This window comes from Ailuropoda melanoleuca, chromosome 2 (assembly GCF_002007445.2).
Source record: "Ailuropoda melanoleuca isolate Jingjing chromosome 2, ASM200744v2, whole genome shotgun sequence".
Classification (NCBI taxonomy): Eukaryota; Metazoa; Chordata; class Mammalia; order Carnivora; family Ursidae; genus Ailuropoda; species Ailuropoda melanoleuca.
The window spans coordinates 153,320,812-153,337,773 of NC_048219.1; the positions used below are offsets into that span (position 1 = coordinate 153,320,812).

Here is a 16,962-nt window from a genome sequence, read left to right on the forward strand (position 1 = left end):
CTTGGGGAGGCACAGTGGGTAGGCACTCGTAGACTTTCTAAGATGTTTCAGTGCCAGCAACCATAGCCTCTGTGTATCTTTAGCCACGCTTCGAGGTCCTGACAATCTTTCTGGCCCTCATTAGTTAGGTGCTTTGTGCCAGTGGCTCAGTATATTCATCGAGGGGGTTAGGAGCTAGAGGCTGGGGGACTGATTTTGAATGGGACAGCTGCTTGTACTCAGCGGACCTATGCAAGCATGTTTGGTTTAGGTGGCCATCATGTCACATATATTACAACCTTTTATTTTTGTACCCCAGTTTTATTTCCCACTTGAGTTTGAGAACATAGTTTAGCATGTTTATGTGCTAGGGAACACCCTTTTTTTTTTTCTTTTTAATTGATGTTATATAAGCATTTCTCAGTAATTGCAACACTATATTCCTTGAATTAATTTTAGTAGTATGACCCCAGAACTCCCTTTTATATGGTGTTAACGAAGGCTTTAGAGTCATTCATGGGGACGCTGAAGGCTGACAAGGCCTCTTAATATAAGTGAGCCTTGGGGACAGTCCCCATTACCTGTCTGAATCATTTTTTCACTGGTAAAGTGGACTTGATACCACATATGTTACGAAGGTGTATTGAGATTTTTATGATAATATACATGTGAGGCTTGGCATTAGGAATATGTTTATTCCCAGCCCTTCTTTGTATTTTGATTTTAAATGTTACAAATATGATTTTTTTTTTTTTTACTTTAGAGTAATGGGGTGAACTTACAAAATGATGGGAAGTGGTGCCTTGTTATCTATTCTCTCTCTCTCTCCCTATATATATATATAATTTGAATATATATGAGATTGTTGTCCTGGAAATTAACAGTTTTTTAGACAGACTAATGGAACCTCATTTTAAGGTATGACTGTCCAGGATATAATCCTCCCTTTTCTTTTCCCAGTTCATTCTTCCCATCTCTGCCGTCTCCACTCTGGCTAGAGGTGTGTAAGCATTTCATCAGGCAGCTGCAGTGCAGTGGCTTAAGAGCACAAGGTCCCAAGTTCATGTCCTGTTTCCTCCATCTGCTGTGGGCTGGCCATGACTGATTAACAAACCTCTTTAATGTGCAGTTACCAATTTAAACACCGAAGAAAACAGTAACATTTCCGTAATGAGGGTTTTGAAGAGTAAATGGAATGATGCACTTAAAAATTAACACAATGCCTGGCTCATTAATCCTCAACATATTTTAGTTCTTGTGGTTATAATTGTTATATATATTATTATACATGAGAGGAAATATGCTAAAAAATGCATATATAGAATGGTGAATATATGTAGAATGGTGTTTGGATAACATCTGACTTCAATTTTAGATTCTTGAAGGGATCAGAGCCCTCTTCTAGATTGCTAGATAGATCTCTCCTAGGACTGGGTGATTATTGCTGTAGTTCTATTTGTATTTTAAATGTCTTTGTTATGGTCCAAAAGCAATTTAAAATCTAGTTTATATTAATAAAGTTAGAATACAGTCAGTTAAGTGTCTGACTCTTGGTTTCCACTCAGGTCATGATCTCAGCGCCCTGAGATGGAGCCCCCCGTCGGGCTCCCCGCTCAGTGAGGAGTCTGCTTGAGATTGTCTCTCTCTCTCTGCTCTCCGCCCCCCATGCACATGCTCTCTAAAATAAGTAAATATATCTTTAAAAAATACCTCATGAGGACTTATTTTGTGGTATACATTTATAAAAACCTGTTTTACTCAAAATTTTTAGCAAGAACAGCATGTCAGGTAGAAAATCCTCATCAACACCGATTGAGCTGCAATATCGGCTACCAAATTGTTATACCCCTCTTGAGGTATTTTTTGATTTTCCTCAATTTATTATCTTACTATGCTTTGTTATATATTTAACAGATAATACTTTGATATTTTAAGGATATTGTTTGATATTTTGTAATCTGAAACACATCCCTTGCTTTCCAGACAGAACAAAATAAAGGAGCCAGCCATGCACTAGGTTTGGTGAGACTGCATTTTATTCTAGGACTTTTGACTATTTTGAAGTAGTTAATTGATAGCATTAGAATTAGGCCAAGTAAAAATGTGTTTTTCTAAAGAGAGAACCTCTGTCTTCCCCTTATTCACTGCTTCCTTTTCCTTTCTTTATTGGCAGAAAAAATTAGAATAATACTGTCTTAATAATAAATTCAAATTTATTCAGTTTTAGAAAGAATAATGAACTTGTTGGAATGTTTTTGTACCTCTATCAACCCATCCATACATGATGTATTTCCAGATTTTATCGGCAGTTTTGTACTGTTATTCAGATGTCTTGAATGACATTTTAAGGGACAGTGACATGCATTCTAGGATCTAACATGCTGCCATTTCTGCCTTTTTTTTCTCCTCCAGTGTCTGTATTTATGCTGAAAGTGCAGGTGAATGACATCATCAGTCGCCAGTACCTGAGTCAAGCAGTTGTAGAAGTGTTTGTAAACTACACGAAAACAAACTCCACAGTAACTAAAAACAATGGAGCAGTGTTGATAAAAGTACCCTATAAACTGGGGCTCAGCTTAACCATTATTGCTCACAAGGATGGCTACGTGCTGACACCTCTGCCTTGGAAGACTGGAAAAATGCCAAGTAAGCACTTACAGTGTTTTGCTTTTACTAAATGTAAATGATTTTTGTGTTTTGTTTTTTTCTTCTTTTGTTCTGGTAAACTGAAAATGAGAAAACCTATGTGAAGTCAATACAGAGAGGTTAGAAGGAGCGCCAGTTTGAAGAAAACATGTTATTTATTTTCCCTACAGAGGTATGAAGGAATCCTGAGCTCTTGGGCTCTGCTCAGGTACAAAGCTTGTCTACAGGTGGCGGAGGGGGCTTGTCCTGCCCAGAGGGTCAGCCCGAAGCATGAGGAAAGGATGCTCTCAAAAGAGGAGACAAAAAGTTTAGATTTATGTGCTGAATAATAAGGCAGTTATTACAGATTCTTGAGTACAATAACTGTAAGTTGTTTGGAAACTGAATTTACTTAACAGTATATGACGTTTAGGCCAAAAGCAGGGCTAAAATAGATTCAGGGAGCCTCGCTAAAAAGCTGTGGTTGTGTTCCTGGTGGTGGTAAGAGCAGCCTGATGCAAGAGAGGGGATGAAAAGGTGAGTACCAGAGGCATACTGAGGAAACAATCGGTAGTTACTGTAATCATTTCACAATATATACACATATCAAATCATCACACGTACCTTAAGCTTACACTGTCATGTCAGTTTTATCTCAACAAATCTGAGGGAAAAAAATAAGAAATGATAGGACTTACTGTGATTGGATATTGAGAAGGACAGGCCCTACCAGATACTAGAATGCAAGTCTGCCTGATTACAAGTGTGATACATTAGGTAGTCGGTCTTTTTCTTTTTTTTTAATTGTGGCGGTTCTTATTAGAATTTAGATACTTCCTTTGGTTTCACATTAAACACTTGAATTCTTGAACCACTGTTCAAGTTTAGAATGAGAAAGAAAATGAAAAATTAATTAGATAAACTAAGATTCATGTGAATGAGATTTAATGAAATCATGACTCAAAAATCTGAATGGGGTATGTCCGAGGTGAATTCATGGTCTTACATGCTTTAGTTTTTTTTTTTGTTTTAAAGACAGAAATAAAGCACAATTATTCACTAAATAAAAATTAGAAGAATCATGAAAGAAACCAAAAGTAAGATGGGAAAAAGGAAATAAAGATGAAAGCAGATGAATGTTAATTAGAAAACAAAGAAGAGATAATTGACAAAATGTTAGTTCTTTGAAATAAAATTACACCAGCATCTGGCTAATCTAAATAGGCAAGTAAAAGGAGAAAATGAAAAAATATATAAAATCTTAAAAATCATAAAAATGTTCTATATCAAATTTGATGGCAATAATCTTTAAAAGCCTAATAAACAATTTTGTGATACTATAAATGACTATGTTGATTGTAGATGAGATAGACTAATAGCCATGGATAAAATGTTCTGGGTAAAAATAGCTTGATTCAAAGGCTATTAAAAAAAGGTACTCCGAATCATTTTATAAAACCAGTGCAGCCTTGATTCTGAGACCTAACAAAATAATGCGAAGTTAAATGTTGTCGTATGTGCCCTCTCTCATACAAATACTCCTCTATAGACCAATCTTACTTATAACTCTAAATACAAAAATCCTAAACAGAACAGTAAAAAAGAATTTCACCATTATTTAAATGTCACTTTCTGTTAAGACCAAGTAGGGTTTTTCTTCTTTGCAGGATTATAAGGATGTCAAATGTGTCACTCTATTAATTTTACATATTATATTAGAACATATTAGAACTACCAGGTAACACTGACAACTGTCTGAAATGCATTTTATAAGCTCACCATCTGTGCCTAACTAAGAACAAGCTCCATAAAAACGAGGACCACAAAGATCTCCTTAACATGGTAAATATCTTAAAATCATACTAACTATAAAATATTAGAGGTGATCCTGCTAAAATAAGAAACTGAACACAGATACCCATATTATTTTACATTATAGAAGTTCTTATCAGAGCAAAAATATATCAACAGACAAAGGGGAATAGCTATTAGAAAGAATCAAAACATTTACTATTTCCAGTTATCGTATCCCTGGAAAATTACAAAGCATGAATCTTAAAATGCTCAAAATTAATGGAGTTTGGCAAAATTAATGGAGTTTGGCAGAATTACTGAATGTGGAATAAGCATTGGTACAAATCAATACATGTTCTTGAAGACCAGAAGTAGTCAGTGGTTACGGAAAATAATGAAATCCCTCTCAGAACAAGGACAAGCAAAATATGCAGGGAAACCTAAAAAAAAAAAAAAAAAGTGTGAACTAACCATGTGTTGGGGGAAATAAAACTACCAGATGTTACTTATAGACCTTAAAAAAACCTAAAAACTAAAACCCTGGATAAATGGCAAAACATTATATTTCTTTAGAAAGCTTGAATATTGTGGATTTCAATTCTTCTAATTTATAGATTTAATGCATTAAAAATAACCTGGCAGCATAATCCTCAGAGAATAAATGTGTAAAAATACCTGGAAATCACTTTCCAGGTATGAAAAGGCAATTTGCCATTTCCAGTAACTAAAATATTATATAGCTACACAATTAAAACTGTGTGATACTGTGGTACAAATCAGATACTAGCATGTATAAGAAAATGTAATCTATGCTAAGGTAGCATTATGAATCAGCGAGAAAAGGCTGAATATTCATAAGTAGTGTTCGGATGTTTTGGTTAACTATCTGGCGTAAATGAATTTGGATTCATGTTATAGATACATTGCTCATAGAGTTCAAATGTGGAAAATTAAATCCTATTAAATACAAGAAAATTTTAAAAACTATCTAATTTTTTTTAGGACAGTCTGCTTCAACTTAAAAGTAATGAAAGAGGTCATAAAAAGTAGATTTCACTATTTTAAAAAAAATATACCATATGGTGACTATAGTTAATAATACGGTATTACATATTTGAAAGCTGCTAAGAGAGGAGATCTTAAAAGTTCTTATCACAGGGAAAAATGTAACTGTACAGTGGTGGATATTAACTAGACTTATGTGGTGATCATTTTGCAATATATACAAATATTGAATCATGTTATAACCTGAAGCTAATAAACTATATGTAAATTATATTNATGTACGGTGGTGGATATTAACTAGACTTATGTGGTGATCATTTTGCAATATATACAAATATTGAATCATGTTATAACCTGAAGCTAATAAACTATATGTAAATTATATTTCAAGAACTAGGCCTGAGGAAAAACATGAGACAATAAGAAGTAATATATTTTTTAAAGATTTGAGAGCAAGCGAGCGAGAGAGCACACAAGGAGGGGGAGAGGGAGAGGCAGAGAATCTCAAGCAGACTGCACTGAGCCCAGAGCCTAATGCGGGGCTCGATCTCACGACCCTGAGATCATGACCTGAGCTAAAACCAAGAGTCGGATGCTTAACCGACTGAACCACCTAGGCGCCCCAGGAGGAATATTCTTAATATGCAAATAATTCATACAAATTAGTAAGAAAACACCAAGGCCCTGGCTAAATAAGGTAAATGAATGAAATTATGACCTAGCAATTTTCAAAACAAGAAAAACTAATGATTTGTCACTAAATGTGACAAAATGTTTTATCTTCTTAATAGTCTGATTTGTACGCCAAAGACATACACATTTTTTAAACTCTCCACCTTAGAAAAGTTTTTAAAGTGCATAGTCAGTGTTGACAAAGTGAGGTATGCTGAGTATTCTCAACCGTGGCTGGTGGGAGTACAAGTCCGTGAAATGATCTGGGTAACAATTTTGAAATATGTGTGTCAGAAGTCTTCAAAATCTTCATAACCTTTGACCAGTATTCCACTACTAGGAATCTGTCCTAAAAATAGACAAATAACTGAAGTTGACAGATATTCATATACAAGGATGTTGATTCAAATATTTTTTGCAATAATAGTGAAAATGAAAACAATCTAAGTATCTGTTAGTACAATGGTTCAGTAAGTCTTGATACTTCAAGAAATGAAATATGTAGCCTTGAAAATGCCAGGAAAAGTTTCTATTGAGGGACAGAAATGCTTATGATATTACCTTAAATGAAAAAGCAGGGTAAAAATATTCTGTATATAATATTATACTATTTAAAAATTCACAGGAAAAAATCCAGGAAGGGTGTACTGAAATATTAATAGTTATTGTCTTTGTGGTAGGATTGTGATGACCATCACTTTCATATTCTTCTTTTATTTCTCCACTTTTCCAGAGTGGATATTCATCCCTTTTATAATGAGAAGCATGTTGTCAGTAAATGTACACATAGGTTTTAGTAAAGTTCAGAAGATTCTCCTCAGGTTTTATAACCTTAAGCTGTCAGGGCTGTCTCGGTTTTAAGCTACCTGTGACTGACAGAGTAACCAAATATGGGAAAGTGCCCTAATTATTACCATCTCAAGGTCTAAGCTGCTACCCCAACACTTTCTCCCCAATCTAATAAAGCCATTCTGAACTGAAATTCCACTTTAGTCTGGTAATCTTCTTTTCCTGTTGTAGGAAAAAGGTATATTTCATTTTATATCCATTCATATCTTTTTGTGTTTTATTCTCTATTTCCTTTACAGCTCTTTGAAATATCTTAAAACATGAAACGTATTCCCATGCAAATCTGTTTTTATCCTGTCCTAAGTGATTTAGGGATATTATATTATTTCTATTAATTTCAAATACTTACATTGGATAGAGGAGAGCTATCAAATGAGAACTCACTTTTAGTAAGTTTATTTGATCTGTTCTTGCTTATAAAATGGTCTTTTGTTCCTGCTTCTTCTGATCTTGAAATAACGTAGTTATCTTTCAGGTCATCTGCACTTACGCCACCAGGTGCTGAAGGCGCCTTTCTCGTGTAGGCAGGTCCGGCTCCTGTATTACTGCCCGTGCTGCCTGTGATCATTTGTTTCATTATGTGTCCAGCTGTTTCCTGCTCTGCCAGCTCAGAGTCTGGCAAACCATCCTGTGTGAGGAAGAGCATGGCACCCTTATGCAGGAAGTTAAGAGAACGAGCAGGCAGTGGATGTAGTCTCTAGCTCAGAGAACCTTCCACTGTGGAGCCAAGATATTTTTTTAGATCATTAGAAAGAAATAACAAGTAACCATTGTATAGAGAAAATAGCGGAAGATTCTTCAGGATTATTCAAGCGTTTAACCTGACCTTATATAACTGGGGTTAGAGAGCATCATTAGTCACTTTGGTACAAACTACTGGAAATAGGATTAGTAAAATAAAATAGTGATGCCTGACCTTTTTTCTCACTTTATTGTATCCTCTTTTTTCCCCCCTCCATCATATTTTACATTTATTTTTCCTTGTTACTACAGTTCCGCCCGCCCCCACTTTTTAGGGACTGCTGGAACAGACTATTTACCTAGTTTTTCCCCACATTTAATAAAGTATTTTAATTGTGCTATATTTCACAGTATATTCATCAGTTACACTTTCACTGTTCCCGCAAAGCCAAGCAAATATATGGCTATTTGAAGACACTGTTTTAATTACCGGAAAATTAGCTGGTAAGTACAACACTTCTCAGCGCGTAAGTAAAAACTTAGTGATAATAATCACTTTAATTATGTAACTGTACTTCACTAGTGAATCAATGTTGGTTATCACTTGGAAAAAAACCCTAAATTGATCACGGACGATTACTGCTGCTCTTAGTTGATCTTAACTGATTCTCATTTCACTGTCAGAGCACAGTATGGGGTTCTGTGGAGTGAGAATCATTCTTTACCTTTTTAGCACACCACCACCTCCCACCCCTGCCCGAGTAGGAACATTTGTCTTTTGGAAATGTTGCATAGAGATTCTCAATTTCTTTCCAAACACCTTCTCTCCCTGGGCTTTAGTGGCTGGTGAAACTGGGAAAATGTTAGGACTCTCTAATTTGCAGGCACCTTCCTCCCTGCCTCTGGCATCAACCCTGCTGCGGGAGCAGGAAAGGCCTGAGACTGGGTAAGGTCTTTCCTCAGCAGATGGGATTTACCCCACTTGTATACCCCATAGGGAAGAACACAGGAAGACTTATTTTAGGTCTGATTCAAGCTGTGGCCTCCAGTTTCACTTTACCAACCATGAGAAAGACAGTTTCAGCCTTACTTCTTTCCCCCATCTTGCTTAATAGTCCTTAGGAGAAACCCCAACATTCTGTCACTCTCTCTTATTGCATACTGTATAAAACCTCTATAGGACCTCTATAGTTTACAACAATTTGTTTGTTTTGTATCGAGGAATTAGTGTTTAGGACTGAAGCATAATAGGAATGACTGGTAGAAGCAGAAAATCTTCAAAGTAGAGTCTAACAAGCGTCATGGTAAAAGAAATTGTGAAAGTTCATTTTCAGAAGCTATCTTATTTCTAAAGTATTAAAAATATTATTTGGAAAAAAAATTAAACTCGGGCATGATTCATTTTGGAGTCACTTACCGAGGAAAGTAGCAAAATCTTACTCTTGAAATCGAATGCATTTAACAGAATCGTGGGCTGCTGAGTTTGCTATGCATGGCCAAAGGGGCGTACGTGGCATTGTGCGCAGACGGATGACAAATACATAGGAACTACTGACTGCGGAGAGAGGCTACATTTTATGCTGCTGGGACCTTAATAAAAACAATCCCTCTTCAGCAATTTGTTTTGGTTTTGACACCTTCCTACTCCTTCCTGTCCTCTTCAAACCCCACTACAAATTGTAATTTCCTCCAGAATATATGAAATGCATTAGTGCGAACGCATCCACGTGCCACTCCTTTGTGTTTTACCAAGCAATAGTGAACGCTCATTTGTCTGGAAAATACTGTCTTGGGGCATCTCCAGGAGAACACAGAGCTCTCTTGAGATCTCACTTCCTTTTACTGCCTCATTTCCCTAAGAGTTGAGCCATTGACAGGGCTAATGAGGAAGGGATGAGTGTTTCTGCAGATGTTAAATCCTTCCTTAGAAAATGCCCATCCTCACTTCTCAATGTCCATAGAATGTTTACATTTTTTCTTCTAGGATTTGATCAGAATGGTGTATGGTTTGTACAATGAAAATGTGTTGGGTCTGCGTGTATTTGTGGCAAAGGGAGCAGGAGAAATTAGAAACTTTAGGAATGTATAAAACCTTAGAGAAGCCCAGCCAGACATTTTATTTAGTGTACATGTTTTCAATTGTAAGAAATTTGGGGCTTCAACATAATTAAAGCAAAAGTTTTTAACTTTGAAAATAGCTTCAAATACAGAAGTAATTTCAAGATACAGAAAAGTGGGAAGAATGAGACAAATAACACGATTCCGTTTGCTTTACTATGTGTATTTACGCTGTGGGTATGCCTTTTTTTTTTTCCCCCCCAAACCACTTGAAGGTAAGTTACACGTATCATGGCCTTTTACCTCTAAATACTTAAGCATGCAGTTCCTAAGAAAAGGGATATTAAATGGCCATAGCACAGTTCAGCAAAATTATTTTGATAGAATAACTTACCACCCAAATTCCCTTTTTGTCCACTGACACATTTTTTTTTCCACTCCATTTTAGGGTCAGGTATTACATTCAGTTTTTATGTCTCAGCCTCCATTAATCTGAAATTCAAGACACATATTTTAAAAGAGTAAGGTGTAGACGGTATCTGTAAAGTGATCAGACAGGGTATAAGATTATTTAAACGATTAAATTTAACAACTTAAACAAGAATAATATAAATGTGTTTTTATTTATATCCATTATTCTCCAGGTATTATTTTTCTAGCTTCATATGTAAACTATACACTGATTTTGAAAACTATTACATTTTATCATGTACTGTCATGTAACAGGACTTTTAAAATTCTAATAATTTCACTGATTGCTTCTGTCTTTATCAGCGGCCTTAAAGTCAAAGCAATAGTTGATGTTTTTGATAAGTTTTAATGATTTAAGAATTGACCCTTGGATTATTAAAAAGGCATTAATTAAAGAAGTATCAATATTCTGTATTCTTATTCCCTAAGTTATATTAAAGAATATTCAATTAAAAATTATTAACGTGAGGATAATATTTACAAATTGAATGCCTGACATTTGTATTGGTTCTGGGCCATTCTGGCATGCATCATTAACTCTACTCCTGTGACAGAAATGAAACCCCAAGTGAACCATATGGACTAAAATGGTCAGTATGTGGTTCCCTGGAGTGAAAAAAGGGTAAAGAAATTCTCGACAGAAGAATCAAGCAGTTTCTAGGGTAAAGGTGCATTGTGTGACCTAAAGAAAGAAAGATTTCTCATTTATTTCAGTTTTAAATTAAAAAAATAATTATGAGATGTTGAAGTGTCCTAAGCAATGATGCTCTGCTTAATATGCATTTGTTTTGTCTATTTGTTAATGAGGTTTCCCTTTTCCAGATGCCAAATCTCAACCAAGTGTTCAGTTTTCAAAAGCCTTAATTAAACTACCCGACAACCATCACATTAGCAATGTAACAGGCTATCTTACAGTTCTACAACAATTTTTGAAAGTGGACAATTTCCTGTATACAACTGGAATTACTCTCAATAAATCAGGTATTATCTAATTTTTACATAATCATATTTATAAGAAATAGTACATAAAGCTAGTTATTAAAATATTTATAGGAAATTCTCTTTTATCCAATGAAAGAAAGGTTATACCAGAATATTCTGCATACATTATATCAAGTTAATGGAAAATTTATTTTGCAGGACATATCTATCCAAAGGAGGTAAACAAGTTATAGGAAATAGTAATATGTTGTATAACTGGGGTGCCTGGGTGGCACAGTCTTTGGGAGTCTGCCTTCGGCTCAGGGCGTGATCGCGGCGTTATGGGATCGAGCCCCACATCAGGCTCCTCTGCTATGAGCCTGCTTCTTCCTCTCCCACTCCCCCTGCTTGTGTTCCCTCTCTCGCTGGCTGTCTCTCTCTCTGTCAAATAAATAAATAAATAAATAAATAAATAAAATCTTAAAAAAAAATCTTGTATAACTTTGCAAGTTAAATATATTGAAAAATGAAAATTTGATTTAAAGAAGTTTATACATATTTTTATAATTTGACCTTCTATTCAATCTTATCAATTATCAATAATTGTTATAGACAAAGTTCATGGATTAGAGTAAGCAGTTGGAAGTTTTTTCTTATCAAATATACTTGATATTCCTTATGAGTAAAATTATAAGTAAATATTTAAAAAATATATACCGTTGACCCTTGAAAAACGCAGGGGTTGTCCCTCCCAACTGTTAAAACTTGTATAACTTTGATTCTCCAAAAACTTAACTATTAATAGCCTACTGTTGACCAGAAGCCTTACCAGTAACAGTCCATTAAAACATATTTTGTATATGTGTTATATACTGTATTCTTACATTAAGCTAGAGAAAGGAAAATGTTAAGAAAATCATAAGAGAAAATACATTCTTAGTACTGTATCAAAAACTGTCCACATAAGTGGGCCTGCTCAGTTCAAATCCATGTTGCTCAAGGGTCAACTGTATCCCAGATTCAACAGCCTATATGTACACAGGACTGTCATGACCTAAAAGGTAAGAGGATGATGGAATTTTACATTCTATTTAATACACCCATGAATAAACCCCTGAAATTCTTTCCTCTGTACACCCACATTTGTTCCACCACTTCAGCCACTTGTCGCAACATATAACTGAGCCACTATTTTTAAAAATCACCTCAGACAATCTGTAATTTTGATGACCTCAGCTGTGTCAAATTTTGGTCCATTTCATTTGGAGAACAGCCAGAAATTAGAGTAATAAATATTTAGATGTTTCGGTTAGGTTTTTTTTTCTTACCTGCTATAGCGATGCTCCAGCAAGATGCCCCTCACTGTTCTGTTACAGGCCTGTTTCCTACTGCACACACCTGCGACTCTGCCTAAGGGCATTCCCTAGTCCAGCGCGCAGGGTGGGCCCTCATGACGGCAAGCTCTCAACTAACAGGAGTACAAAAAAAGTACATATCTGTTCCTTAATATATCCTTTTTTGCCTTCTTTCTTCTTCTCTATACTCCTCCACTCCCTCAGTGATGGGTACTTCCTTCCCAATTGTTATCTCAAGGTCAGCTTCTTGAAGAAGCCAATCTAGGACACCTGCCAAATTTTTCAGATGTAAGTTATAGGATGCTCAAAATAAAAACATTTACAAGAACAGTACCAGTATGCCATATCACAAATGAAGCTAAAGTTGCACTGGAGAGTTTTTATGGATGAGACTCATTAGGCTCAGTGAGGAGGACACATAATATACTCTCCCTTCCAGCATTCCTCTACCACCTGCTTTGAGATTATTCATTAAATGTTTCGGTTATCCTAAGAATGCTGCTAACATTTTAAAAGTTCTAGAGCAGTGCTGTCAAATGGGAATGTTCTGCTCTATCCAATATGGTAGCTACTAGCTGCATGTGCCTGTTGAGTTCCTGAAGTGTGACTAGTGCATTGAGGAACTAAAGCACTAATTTCCTTTAAATTTAAGTTGCCACATGTTGCTGGTGGCTACTGTATTGGACTGGTTAGTTCTAGAGTTCTGTGAGTTTGAAAGTGGTTTTTAAAGTTGCCTGCTTCTCATTGCCTTTTAGTCTTTTTCCCTGTACTATTCTCTTTTCCTTCTTTAAGCTGGCCTTATCCCAAGTCATGGTGGTGGGGTTGATCTCATCAGCCTCAGATGCATTTAGTATGTGAGGCCACTGACTGCATAGACCTGGGGGGTGGGGGTGGAGTTAAAAGCAGTCACCTCAGAAAGCCAGCGGGCTTTACCAAATAGCTTGATATGGGAAATTATAATTACTAACAGATTACATGATAATTTCCTTGGGCTTACATTAGATTTTTACTACTGTAATAGTCCATAAAATATGTATGGCATTATTTTGCTCATCTTATGATTAGTGTTTCAGGAAGTTTACAAAGGCTAATTCTCTTATATTTAATTGAAGTTTTTCATTAAGCCAATAGTTGCTCTGTCTGATAACTGTAGATATACACCAGGTATAGAAGTGATAATGACAATTCCTTCCCACGGACTCAAAGGCCTTCTGCTATTTCAACCTCTCTGCCCTTCAGCCTTCTTTCATTCTTGCACATACCAAGATCACTTCTGATTTGGGGGCTTTTCACTTTTTGAGGTCTTTGCATGGATGGCCTCTTATCATTTGGCCACAGCTCATATATCCCCTCCTCAGAGAGGCAGCTTTTACGACCCTGCAATTACATTGCCTTGCCAGAATTTCCTCAAAGCCCTGGTAAGGTAACTTCTACCACACACTTATATTCGAATGGGGGGAAAAACTGACAATGGACAAAGAAATGGAAAAAAGTATTTTTGATAGAAATGAGGATTGTGAAAAAAATATGGCAAGCCAGTGTAAGAGATCATGTACCCACTGTATCTCTGGAACTGAGATGGGTATGTGGTGCCAGTAGGGGCTCTGTTATAAATATTTATTAAATGAATGAACAAAACTCTAGCTTTTAAGCTGAAGAGTCAAATTTATCCATGAAGAGCAAATAATACGTAATATACTTTAGTCAACTCTTTCTAATTATTAGTAAATTTCCTTGGGAAATCTAAAATTATCAAATCATTTGTAGAAAATTCATATTAAATTGTAACATCTTTAACCATATTACTTTATTCATTATAAATATTCTAGTACATATTACATTGGCATTGCTAATATTTAAAAGCAAAACAAATGTATTTTCTACTCTTTTCGTATCAGTGTAGAGATATAGAGGTAGCTCCTGATATTTAAGAAGGCATGTTATAAATTATATGTATAATCATACTTTAAAACCTAAGGCAAAACACTATAACCGATTCTGCTAATCTCACTTTCCCTACTTTTCAAGCTGTGAAATCTAAGGAATATTTTAATACTAATATTTAGTCTGTTTGTGTTCTTCCAATTATGCTATTAATGAAATGTATATCAAAGCTTATTACTTTTATCAGCTAACAATATTGCCAATTTTGTTTCATGTTTGTCAAACCTATCAAAATTTGCATTTTGAGTCAATGTTTTTTACAAAGTTAACTTTAAGGAGTATAACTGAGTCTGTTGGTCCTAGGACTTGAAACAGATGCTCTTGGGAACAGGAGAGACTGAGTTTTAGACCCATATCTGCATTGATGATGTGATATGGTAGAACCTTTATTTGGGTAGGACACCAGTGAGATTATTTTTGTTGTTTTTTAGGTTTTTAAAACACTGAATTAGATCCCAGTGACCTTAAATCACATGACTCTGAAAGAATTAGATCTTTAGGCTCATAATGATTTGTCAAGTTATAGAAGTATAACCTGTATTTATGATATATTTTAAAATTCTTTAATGAGGATCCAGTATCTATTTGATATTAAAATGGATAACCCTAGGTGAACAAAGGAATTAAATATTTTAGGCCCATACTGCTTTTATTAATATGTAACTACAACCTGTATTTTATATATGATTTTAATAAACTGTCTTTTTTAGGTTTTGAAAGTCTTGAATTGACTCCTCTTGCTGCAGTATGTGTGAAAATATATTCTGGAGGAAAAGAATTAAAGGTGGATGGCTCTATTCAAGTTTCTCTCCCTCTTCTACAAACAAATGATATACGTGCAGGGGATCACGTACCTGCCTGGACATTTGACATGAACATAGGTATGTGAGCTACGTGAAAACACTTTTAATACTTCCCCTTTGAATGTGTTAGTGCTCTACTAAAGAGAAAACATTCAATCAGTAATGTTACTATTTTAAGCACTTTAAAATGACTAAAATTGGCCCCACTTTGATTAGTATAATACAACTGTGGGGAAAATGATGTCAATATATTACATTAAAAAATAGCATTACTTACTTACATTCCCATGCTTTTTTTTAAAGCTCTATGCCCAACATGGGGCTTAAACTCACAACCCCAAGATCAAGAGTCATGTGCTTGGGAGCCTGGGTGGCTCAGTCAGTGAAGTGTTGAGTCCCACACGGGGCTTTCTGAAAAAAGAGTTGTGTGCTCTACTGACTAAGCCAGCCAGGCGCCCCTCCGATGACTTTTTTTATATCCCCCAAGATCTTGAATAGAAAAGTAGAAATAGGGGCGCCTGGGTGGCACAGTGGTTAAGCATCTGCCCCGCTCAGGGCGTGATCCCAGCGTTATGGGATCGAGCCCCACGTCAGGCTCCTCTGCTATAAGCCTGCTTCTTCCTCTCCCACTCCCCCTGCTTGTGTTCCCTCTTTCGCTGGCTGTCTCTATCTCTGTCGAATAAATAATAAAATCTTTAAAAAAAAAAAAAGTAGAAATACATTTAAAAAAATTTATTTCTATTCTTACAGGCTTTTGTTTTGATAGGCAGTATGAACTTGTATCTAAAAGGTTGGTTGAGGCAATTAAGAAATGTATGTTAATTTCATAAAAATAATCACGCTGTACCTTAATAACACAATGTTATTTTTGAAAAAATCCCAAAACAAAANGACACTGTCTACCTGGAATTAGCATCAGATCCCACAGGTTAAGGATTTAATCCCACAAGACTGCCCCCTAGCTCCCACCTCAGAGGCCAGTTGCAAGTCCAGTTTGTCATCCATGCTTCTGACCAACTAGCTATAAATTGGAGGTTCCCATGAGCATCTCCTCAACTCTGATATTTGCTAGAACAGCTCACAGGAAAACAGTCTACTTACTGCATTATCAGTTTATTATAAAAGGATATCCTCTCCTGTGGGTGCATCACCCTCCTAACACCTCCATGTGTTTACCAACTCTGCCTTCTAAACCCTGTAGTTCAGGGATTTTTATGGAGGCTTCATTATGTAGCCATGATTTACTGTCATTGATCATTGGTGACTGAACTTATTCTTCAGCCCATCTCCCCTCTCCGGAGGAGTGTGTAGGATGGAGCTGAAAGTTCTAATCACGTGGGTTTTCCTGGCAACCAGCCCCCCATTGGAATTTCCAAAAATCACCTCATTAACATAAAGTCAGTTGTGGTTGAAAGTGGCTTGTTATGAACAACAAGCAGGCCTCTTTACACCTTTTATCATATAGGAAACTCCAAAGATTTTAGAAGCCCTGTGCCAGGACTGGGGACTAAGACCAAGTACAGTATATTGTAATCATTGGATTAAAAGCTCTAAGCCTTGGAGTCTAGTCCATTTACCAGCAGTGTGATTTTGAACAAATCACTTATTTGGGCCTGGATTTCCTAATTTGTTGAATAAAAGACTTGTTTTAAAACATTTCAAAGAATATCTGTGTTGAGTTCTGATTTCTGTTCATCCTGACAAAGGTCTTTGTCTCTAATGTACCTTCAAGTAACAGAATTTTTGAATGCATATATCGGATACATAATGTTTAATTTTAATGTGACTATTTCAAAACAGTAAGT

The 16,962-nt window shown here is 35.8% G+C and overlaps 1 protein-coding gene across 1 annotated transcript in view; it reads left to right on the forward strand.

Annotated features, from left to right (window-relative positions):
• FAM171B (family with sequence similarity 171 member B) overlaps positions 1-16,962 on the forward strand; it is a 63,820-nt gene that overhangs the window by 33,777 nt on the left and 13,081 nt on the right. The window contains exons 2-5 of the mRNA XM_002929723.4: positions 2,392-2,625; positions 8,017-8,109; positions 10,957-11,115; positions 15,065-15,235. Of these exons, the coding sequence (XP_002929769.3) occupies positions 2,392-2,625; positions 8,017-8,109; positions 10,957-11,115; positions 15,065-15,235 (657 nt within the window). The remainder of the gene's footprint in view (positions 1-2,391; positions 2,626-8,016; positions 8,110-10,956; positions 11,116-15,064; positions 15,236-16,962) is intronic.